This window comes from Chanos chanos, chromosome 6, assembly GCF_902362185.1.
Source record: "Chanos chanos chromosome 6, fChaCha1.1, whole genome shotgun sequence".
Lineage (NCBI taxonomy): Eukaryota > Metazoa > Chordata > Actinopteri > Gonorynchiformes > Chanidae > Chanos > Chanos chanos.
In genome coordinates, this window is record NC_044500.1 from 49149558 (window position 1) to 49159557 (window position 10000).

General features: G+C 44.2%; 2 protein-coding genes across 6 annotated transcripts in view; one reads left to right on the forward strand and one right to left on the reverse strand.

Moving 5' to 3' along the window:
* The window catches only part of pfkfb4b (6-phosphofructo-2-kinase/fructose-2,6-biphosphatase 4b), a 13544-nt gene extending 10010 nt beyond the window's left edge, over window positions 1-3534 (forward strand). The window contains exons 8-14 of one of the 5 annotated variants that reach the window (XM_030777057.1): window positions 1-119; window positions 378-524; window positions 668-772; window positions 1595-1724; window positions 2037-2099; window positions 2401-2465; window positions 2586-3534. The exon at window positions 1-119 is cut by the window's left edge and continues 89 nt beyond it. In XM_030777057.1, coding sequence (XP_030632917.1) covers window positions 1-119; window positions 378-524; window positions 668-772; window positions 1595-1724; window positions 2037-2099; window positions 2401-2465; window positions 2586-2645 — 689 coding nt within the window. In that variant the 3' untranslated portion in view covers window positions 2646-3534. Of the gene's footprint in view, window positions 120-377; window positions 525-667; window positions 773-1165; window positions 1208-1252; window positions 1295-1594; window positions 1725-2036; window positions 2100-2400; window positions 2466-2585 lie in introns of those variants that run through there. The other 4 variants (XM_030777058.1, XM_030777059.1, XM_030777061.1 and 1 more) reach the window with 4 other exon arrangements.
* A 1407-nt stretch (window positions 3535-4941) lies between these two features.
* itpr1a (inositol 1,4,5-trisphosphate receptor, type 1a) overlaps window positions 4942-10000 on the reverse strand; it is a 69789-nt gene continuing 64730 nt past the window's right edge. The window contains exons 57-58 of the mRNA XM_030777051.1: window positions 6023-6184; window positions 4942-5263 (exon numbers count right to left, since the gene is read on the reverse strand). Coding sequence (XP_030632911.1) covers window positions 5177-5263; window positions 6023-6184 — 249 coding nt within the window. The 3' untranslated portion in view covers window positions 4942-5176. The remainder of the gene's footprint in view (window positions 5264-6022; window positions 6185-10000) is intronic.

The window sequence follows — 10000 nt, forward strand, 5'->3', positions numbered from 1 at the left end:
ATCTCATGAATATTCATATCACTCCACGCTCTATCTACCTCTGTCGCCACGGCGAGAGCGAACTCAACGTCCAGGGACGGATCGGCGGCGACTCTGGCCTCTCACCACGAGGCAAAGAGGTAGACTGTGTGTGTGTGTGTGTGTGTGTTTCTGTGTGTGTGTGTATTAGAGAGAGAGAGGGAAAGTATGTGTTTAGGTGATATATTTGCTTTGAAGCATTTGGTGGAAAGAATTTTCTGGTGTGTATTATTAGGGCTCAAATAGGTTTTGCAATCTCTCTCTCTCCCTCTACCCCTCTCTCTGTCTCTCTCTGTCTCTCTCTCTCTCTCTCTGTCTCTCTCTCTCTCTCTCCTTCTCTCTCTCTCTGTCTCTTCCAGTTTGCTCTTTGTCTGGGCCGGTTTATTCAGGAGCAGAACATTCGGGATCTGAAGGTCTGGACCAGTCAGATGAAGAGAACCATACAGACTGCAGAAGCTTTGGGTGTTCCGTACGAACAGTGGAAGGCACTCAATGAAATAGATGCTGTAAGTTGGCTGTGGTGTGTGTGTGTGTGTGTGTGTGTGTGTGTGTGTGTGTGTGTGTGTATGATATTCTGTGTTGTGTTTCTCTTCAGGGCGTGTGTGTGTGTGTGTGTGTGTATGATATTCTGTGTTGTGTTTCTCCTCAGGGCGTGTGTGAGGAGATGATGTATGAGGAGATACAGGAGCACTATCCTCTGGAGTTTGCCCTCCGAGACCAGGACAAGTACCGCTACCGCTACCCTAAAGGAGAGGTGTGTTTATCTCCCCCCCCCCCTAACCAAAGCCTCACCGCTCCTACAGGGACCTGCCGCCCGACGCCACAGGGCTTTTGTGCCACTCTTTGTCTTTAATGGATGAACACTGTTTGTGTGTAATGCCCTTTGGAAGCTCAGGTTGACAGCTAAAGTTGTGTGTGAGATCGTGTCGCTGCAGTTTCATGGGGACCTGGCGGCGTGACTGGTGTGTGTGTGTTTTCTGTATAACCCTCTGTGAGATCGTGTCCCTGCAGTTTCATGGGGACCTGGCGGTGTGACTGGTGTGTGTGTGTTTTCTGTATAACCCTCTGGAACTGGTCGAACATTTGTTGCCTATGAGTGTGTCCTCCTCTAATGTCTGATACAGTATGTGTGTGTGTCACTCTGCGGTCTTATGAGGACCTGGTGCAGTAGTTGAGTCGTGTGTGTGTGTGTGTGTGTGTGTGTGTAACGCTCTGTCTCTCTCTCTGTGTGCAGTCTTATGAGGACCTGGTGCAGTAGTTGAGTCGTGTGTGTGTGTGTGTGTGTGTGTGTAACGCTCTGTCTCTCTCTCTGTGTGCAGTCTTATGAGGACCTGGTGCAGTAGTTGAGTCGTGTGTGTGTGTGTGTGTGTAACGCTCTGTCTCTCTCTCTGTGTGCAGTCTTATGAGGACCTGGTGCAGTAGTTGAGTCGTGTGTGTGTGTGTGTGTGTGTGTGTAACGCTCTGTCTCTCTCTCTGTGTGCAGTCTTATGAGGACCTGGTGCAGTAGTTGAGTCGTGTGTGTGTGTGTGTGTGTGTGTGTGTGTGTGTAACGCTCTGTCTCTCTCTCTGTGTGCAGTCTTATGAGGACCTGGTGCAGCGTTTGGAGCCTGTGATCATGGAGCTGGAGCGGCAGGAGAATGTTCTGGTCATCTGTCACCAGGCAGTGATGCGCTGTCTCCTCGCCTACTTCCTGGATAAAAGTGCAGGTGAGTCAAAAAGATCTTCCCTCACGATCGTGACGTCAGAAACCAGGGCATAAAAAATTGTATTGTCAGTTCTCATGAAATTTTAATCAAACGGCAGCAGGCAGGGGGCACACTAACAGAAGCATGGATCACTAAGTACCATAAAATTTTTTCGTTATCATTCAGGTCGTCAGAGTACCCATATCTAATCACTCCCCCCCCTCAAAAACCCTCACCTCTTCCCTAAAATGCAGCGTTGACCTGTGTGTGACCTGACTGTTTTACCCTTTGCACTCTGACCTGTTCTGTGTTCTTTGCTGTTCTTTGTTCCAGATGAGCTACCCTACCTAAAATGCCCTCTGCACACAGTACTAAAGCTTACTCCAGTGGCATATGGTGAGAAACACACACGCGCGCGTGCACACACACACACTTACACGCATACACGCACACGCTCACACACGCGCACACACACACACACACATTCTGCGGTTTAACTGGGACTTCCTACTCGATATAATAATTACAGCTCCACTCCACCTGGAAATACAGGTCCAGTTTTTTTTTTTTTTAAAGTAATTAACCCGTTTCTCTAGTGTAATAATAAATGAACTCATTTGAGTTTTGCAGCTCTGTGCTGCCCCCTGGAGGGTATAGATGACAGTGATATCAGCTGCTGTCTCTCTGTGCACCTTAGGCTGTAAAGTGGAGTCAATCTCTCTAAACGTGGAGGCGGTGAACACTCACAGGGACAGGCCTGAGGTGTGTACTCAAAGCCAAAAGCCTCACAGTGGGGTTCGTATATATCAGTGTTACTGTCTGTTTAATTGCCTCAACCTAACTGGCTGTCTCTGTCCCCATCCCTGTGATCTCATTGGACAGAACGTCAACATCTCCCGCTTGGCAGAGGAAGCCCTCCAAACAGTCCCCGCCCACCAGTGACCCTCGGCTGACCTCAGACACGTCGCCGGCAGTCCCGTGTCAGGCTGCCTGTCGAGTCAGCGTCTCTCCCCTTCCCTCTCTCTCTCGGTGGTTTACCGAAGGATTTTGTTTTTGTTTTTTTGCAAGGCTAGCATGTTTTTATTTAGTGTTTCATCTCCTAGCAATTATTGCATACATAACTGGAATCCAGTTCAGTGAGAATGAACCCTGCCGTTTGCGTGTGTGCGTGTGTGTGTGTGTGTGTGTGTGTCAGTGCTTGTGCATGACACTTAATACATATGATACATATCAAAGGAATCACAGCAGACCACATGTAACTTTGGTGATCAGGTCTTGTGTAATATGACTGAGTGAGTCAGTGCTGGGAATTTGCTAATGAGTACGGATGCATATTACATTTGTGTTTTTCTGTCCTTGACATGAGAGCCTGGATGTCATTTCTGAGTTAGATTATTGGTATTAGAGAGTGTGTGTGTCTCTCTGAGTTAAATGCTGCAGTTTGAAATTGTTTTGAAAGCCAAAGGTTTACTGAGTCTTTGCTGTTCTGTAACTGGGCGTGCGTGAGCCCAAATCCAGATAAATCATGTTGTTGTTTTTTTTGTTGGTTTTTTTCCTGTTGTCACATATTTTCTACACATATTTTACATCTAATACTTTATTTGACCTTTATTTGACCTGCTGGAGTCCCTGTTACAGCGGAGAGCTTTCTGTCCTACTGTCTGCTCTATCCTGCATATCTCTGTTTCTCTGAATCCTGTAATCCAGTGATCCACAGATAAATAACTACATTTTTACATTGTTTTTCTGCTCTCTCTCTCTCTCTCTCTCATACCTGAGAAGTTACTGTGTGGATGATGAGCAGATACATTCAGGTTAATGGATGGGGTTTTGGGGTTTTGGGGGGGGGGGGGGGGGTGGGGAAAACCCTCATTTTTTATTTTTATGGTCATAAACTGTGGATGCAAACTGCTTTGTTACAGATATTTGGTTTTCTTGTATCTCGACATCTCCGTGTCTGTCTTTATGAAGTAGCTGTACGTCAACATACGCACAAAAAAAACGACACCCAGAGTGTTAACCTCTTCTAACTCATTAAAACCGTTTCATAAACTAAGGTTTGAGTTTGTTTTATTGCCTTTATGCATTGGAATCTGATCAGCTGAGACTGCTCAAGCATTGAATGGTTCTTTATGAACACAGTGGCACTGTTCCTGTTTCAATCATTAAACGACGTGAGCTATGAAAGCATCGTGACAAATTAACATCAGACTGATGAAAAACAGAAGAGTATAGGTTAGATTAAAGTCAATAAACTGGAAAATGGATTCGTTTGTTTTGCATTTTAGTCCATGTACACATTCGTAAATGTAAAACGTTGAAAATATGCTCATTTAAATGTTGGGAAACACATTTAAAACAAACTGTTCGCATTAAACTGTTCGTTTCAAACTGTGTTTCCTCGTGCTGCAGACCTTGAATGAGCTGAACAAATGACCAGTTTCTTTTTCAGACAAAATCATAACTTTTATTTGTGCTCTTTAAAAATAGTTAAACATAAAAAATGTGGTTTCATATTTTCAGTGCTTTCGTTCCTCATGAGGCAGAAATGATGAACTCAGACTCATAATTCTTTGTTGCTTCATAATCTGTTGGTGTTAGCACTTGAAAGTACTGTATGTCTTTTCCAATACAGCAGTGTAATCAAAGATCAGAGAACACACACAGGAACACACACACACACACACACACACACACAAAGTGCTCCATATAGCTCCAGACAATAAAACCATATGAATCCAATTAAAAATGCTTAAAAAACCCAGTGTCCACACAAGATGCACAAAGACAAAAGTGTCCACACATTTAAAATAATCAAATCTAAAACACAAAGTATAAAGACATGAGTTTAAAAGTGTATATATATATATATATATATGTATGGAGAGAATACACAGACATGCACACACACTGAACAGAAGAGTGGTTTTCAAATTTCAAACTATGTCTTACATATGATATAACACCATACTCCTAAACAGTGCAGAGAGTGTGAGAGAACAGTGTTTACCTTTGAGAAAAACTTTAAGAGGCAGATTAAGAAAAGGACTCAGCAGTGTACCTGACTGGACTCAAAAACAGCTGATGAATTAGGACTGAAATCAGACAGTACAGAAATCTGATGTTTAACACAAATTAATTCCTGTGTTTCTCTGTGAACACAAGGTCAAGGTTCAGTTACCATGGAGACGAGACCTGGGGCACTTTGGTAGTAGTTAAAGCTGTATGTTTCTGTAAAGCTCTGTGTGTCTGTAAAAGTTTGATTGTTTTTACTGGCTTAATATCAATCACACACACACACACACACACACACTCACTCACACATGTAAATAGACTTCCCTCTATAACTACACCTCCTCTCCAGGGAGTACCTGTATGGCTTCATGCACTCCACGTGCACACTGCATAGGCCACACATCAACAGTCCTTCCTTCATGTTACACAGAACCCAAGCCACGCCCAGGCCACGCCCCTCAGGCGGGCTGCTGAGGATTGATATTGAGGTGGGCGGGGTTACCCAAAAGCCCAATGCGTTGTTTGTGCTTCCTCTGTTCAGTCATCTGCAATGTAACAGGACAGAGAGGAGAGGACACGCGGCCAATTAATCAGCATTGGACTAATTCACAATGGTAACTATCCATCCATTTACCTGTCTGCTCATATGGACATCTATATATCTCTGTCTGTCTGTTTATGTTCTATCTACTCATATGGACATCTATATATCTCTGTCTGTATGTCTATGTTCTATCTACTCATATGGACATCTATATATCTCTGTCTGTCTGTCTATGTTCTATCTACTCATATAGACATCTATATATCTCTGTCTGTCTGTCTATGTTCTATCTACTCATATGGACATCTATATATCTCTGTCTGTCTGTTTATGTTCTATCTACTCATATGGACATCTATATATCTCTGTCTGTATGTCTATGTTCTATCTACTCATATGGACATCTATATATCTCTGTCTGTCTGTCTATGTTCTATCTACTCATATGGACATCTATATATCTCTGTCTGTCTGTCTATGTTCTATCTACTCATATAGACATCTATATATCTCTGTCTGTATGTCTATGTTCTATCTACTCATATAGACATCTATATATCTCTGTCTGTATGTCTGTCTGTCTGTCTATGTTCTCTGTGTTGTTCTAATACATGAACACCCATAGATGCAATTATGAAATCACTGAAACTACAGTCTCTCATAAGTCAGCAAAGTGAACTGCGCAGTTTTACACACACATGCACGCACACGCATGCGCACACACAGACACACACAAATGCACACACACACAGGTACGTACCTGCTCTTTGAGTTCTGTGAGCTGATTGGTCAGATTAGAGACCAGTTTCATGGTGGACTCCAGTTTCTCCTGCAGACTGCGCAACTCATTCTGCTCACCCTCCCCATCAGCGCTGACCAGTGACATGGCACGCATCCGAGGAAACCAGTCCAGGTTGTGATCCTAGGGGGAGGCAGAAAACATTCAATGTGAAATGTTAAACAAAAAAAAACCCTCCCACATTAAAATCTGCATTTTCTTTGTAAAGGTTCTGGACTGTTTGACTTTTCTGAAGCCACGTGGATAAACCCGCTGCTTAGCTGACTGTGGTGATGAGTAACCCTGACTGTGTTAGTGTTGCCCTGACTGTGTTAGTGTTGCCCTGACTGTGTTAGTCTTGCCCTGACTGTGTTAGTCTTGCCCCTGACTGTGTTAGCGTTGCCCTGACTGTGTTAGTCTTGCCCCCTGACTGTGTTAGTGTTGCCCTGACTGTGTTAGTCTTGCCCTGATTGTGTTAGTCTTGCCCTGACTGTGTTAGTCTTGCCCTGACTGTGTTAGTGTTGCCCTGACTGTGTTAGTGTTGCCCTGATTGTGTTAGCGTTGCCCTGACTGTGTTAGTGTTGCCCTGACTGTGTTAGTGTTGCCCTGACTGTGTTAGAGTTGCCCTGATTGTGTTAGTGTTGCCCTGATTGTGTTAGTCTTGCCCTGACTGTGTTAGTGTTGCCCTGACTGTGTTAGAGTTGCCCTGATTGTGTTAGTCTTGCCCTGATTGTGTTAGTCTTGCCCTGATTGTGTTAGCGTTGCCCTGACTGTGTTAGCGTTGCCCTGACTGTGTTAGCGTTGCCCTGATTGTGTTAGTCTTGCCCTGATTGTGTTAGTGTTGCCCTGACTGTGTTAGTGTTGCCCTGATTGTGTTAGCGTTGCCCTGACTGTGTTAGTGTTGCCCTGACTGTGTTAGTCTTGCCCTGACTGTGTTAGTGTTGCCCTGACTGTGTTAGAGTTGCCCTGATTGTGTTAGTGTTGCCCTGATTGTGTTAGTCTTGCCCTGACTGTGTTAGTCTTGCCCTGACTGTGTTAGAGTTGCCCTGATTGTGTTAGCCTTGCCCTGATTGTGTTAGCGTTGCCCTGACTGTGTTAGCGTTGCCCTGACTGTGTTAGCGTTGCCCTGATTGTGTTAGTCTTGCCCTGACTGTGTTAGCGTTGCCCTGACTGTGTTAGCGTTGCCCTGACTGTGTTAGTCTTGCCCTGATTGTGTTAGCGTTGCCCTGACTGTGTTAGCGTTGCCCTGACTGTGTTAGCGTTGCCCTGACTGTGTTAGAGTTGCCCTGACTGTGTTAGTGTTGCCCTGATTGTGTTAGCGTTGCCCTGACTGTGTTAGTGTTGCCCTGATTGTGTTAGTGTTGCCCTGATTGTGTTAGTCTTGCCCTGACTGTGTTAGCGTTGCCCTGACTGTGTTAGTCTTGCCCTGACCGTGTTAGTCTTGCCCTGATTGTGTTAGAGTTGCCCTGACTGTGTTAGTCTTGCCCTGATTGTGTTAGAGTTGCCCTGACTGTGTTAGTCTTGCCCTGACTGTGTTAGCGTTGCCCTGACTGTGTTAGCGTTGCCCTGACTGTGTTAGTGTTGCCCTGACTGTGTTAGCGTTGCCCTGATTGTGTTAGTGTTGCCCTGACTGTGTTAGTCTTGCCCTGACTGTGTTAGTCTTGCCCTGATTGTGTTAGTCTTTCCCTGATTGTGTTAGTGTTGCCCTGACTGTGTTAGTCTTGCCCTGACTGTGTTAGTCTTGCCCTGACTGTGTTAGTCTTTCCCTGATTGTGTTAGAGTTGCCCTGACTGTGTTAGTGTTGCCCTGACTGTGTTAGTGTTGCCCTGTGTTAGTGTTGCCCTGACTGTGTTATTCTTGCCCCTGACTGTGTTAGTCTTTCCCTGATTGTGTTAGAGTTGCCCTGACTGTGTTAGTCTTGCCCTGACTGTGTTAGTCTTGCCCTGATTGTGTTAGTATTGCCCCTGATTGTGTTAGTCTTGCCCTGATTGTGTTAGTATTGCCCCTGATTGTGTTAGTCTTGCCCTGATTGTGTTAGTCTTGCCCTGACTGTGTTAGTCTTGCCCTGACTGTGTTAGTCTTGCCCTGATTGTGTTAGTCTTGCCCTGACTGTGTTAGAGTTGCCCTGATTGTGTTAGTCTTGCCCTGACTGTGTTAGTCTTGCCCTGATTGTGTTAGTCTTGCCCTGATTGTGTTAGTCTTGCCCTGACTGTGTTAGCGTTGCCCTGATTGTGTTAGTCTTGCCCTGACTGTGTTAGCGTTGCCCTGACTGTGTTAGCGTTGCCCCTGACTGTGTTAGTGTTGCTGCCATAGAAATGCTGTGGGTGTGAAAATGAATGAAAATTCCAGGGTGAGGATGGACCAGCTGCTGTCACAGAGTTACTACGGTTACTCCGCAGTTACATTGCACATAGCAACAATAATGTCACTATAAGTACACCATGGTGATAAAGATGCTACAGTGGTGATCACTGCGTGAAAAGTGGTGTATTCGGAAATGTCCGGACAAAGTAAACTTCCGCTAAACCTGCTGTTTTCCGGAGGTATTCAGATGCCCGCAGAACTTTGTCATGCGGACCTGAAAACTCCCGCAAATGTCCGAATACAGCTGTTAGACGGCAGTTTTCAGGCATCCGCGTGACCACAGTCGTTAGCTGATGGCTTGGCCTTTCAAATGCTAATAACAGTCAGTGGTCTAGGTGGGACTGGGTATAGAAGCCTGCCCCCCTTCCTCACTGTAACTTTCTATCAGTTAGCCTATATGTAATATTTAGCCGATATTTTGATAACCACACAAACTTGTTAGGTGTTGCATGGTGTATAATATAGCAGTGGTAGGCCCATGTAGCCTTTAATGTCATTGCTCTGTCGTGCAGCTAAATTACAATGGACACTTCAAATGGAGCATACAAAAACACACTGAAAACATAATTTAAAAAAAGTCTAAATGAGAGGTTCATTAATTACATATTTGATGGTTATGCAACTGTCCTTTACTTGGGGTCAAAGGTACAGGGTGACCAGATGCAAACAGACCAAATGGGGGACAAGTAGTAAGTTTGTGTGGGACAATATGGGACATGTTACTAATGCTGAGAGATGATGTAAAACTTAGATATAATGTCAGTCTAACTGAATAAGAAACACTTTTATACACTTGTATTGATAGACATCCAACATGCATTGGCCATTACAGGCCCATCAAAGGCAACTGTACTTAAGCAAAGCAGCAGGCATCATACAGCTCAGGTCTTTCAAGTTAAACCCCTGACCAAATCCAACTATAAGAATAAATAAGGCTCAAAATAAAATATTACATAAAATAAAACAATTTCAATGCAAATCTTTATATCAAGCCAAAATCTCTATTGGATGGGTAGCATGGTCAGAAGGGATAAAAGAACTTTGTCCTTTCTTTTTGACCGTGACGTCGGCTGACAGCGTTTATCTTCATATCTGTAAAGTTTTACTAAGTTTGGTTTTTGTGACGTAGCAAAGAAATTCGTCGGGCCAACAGCTGCACAGTTTGATTGACAGCCGCCACAGACTCTTGATGACCGCCCTCAACGCTCTCCTCTCAGCCATTTGGTGAAAGCAAGGCTTTTAAAAAAACTCGCCTATGTTGCATTTTTACTGCTTTTGACATAGCGCTATTAAATAGATTAGAAACTATGCTCATGTGCGGGAGGGTAAAATAATGGATCCATATACTTTTTATTTCTGACAGTTATGAAGGATGTGGGACAAAGGATACAGGACTTTAAAAAAAAAAAAAAAAGTTTACAGGGCATAGGAGTTTTTGTTGTTGATTCTCGCTTGTTTGTTCGGAATGTTTCTGCTCAGTACGAGGACGCGCCCCGTTTTCAAACCACCCACTTAGAATCTAAGGTTGAGTCCTGTCCAATCAGTTTTCTGTGCGTGCATGGCGTAGGATGACAGTAACCAATAGCATTGTGTGCA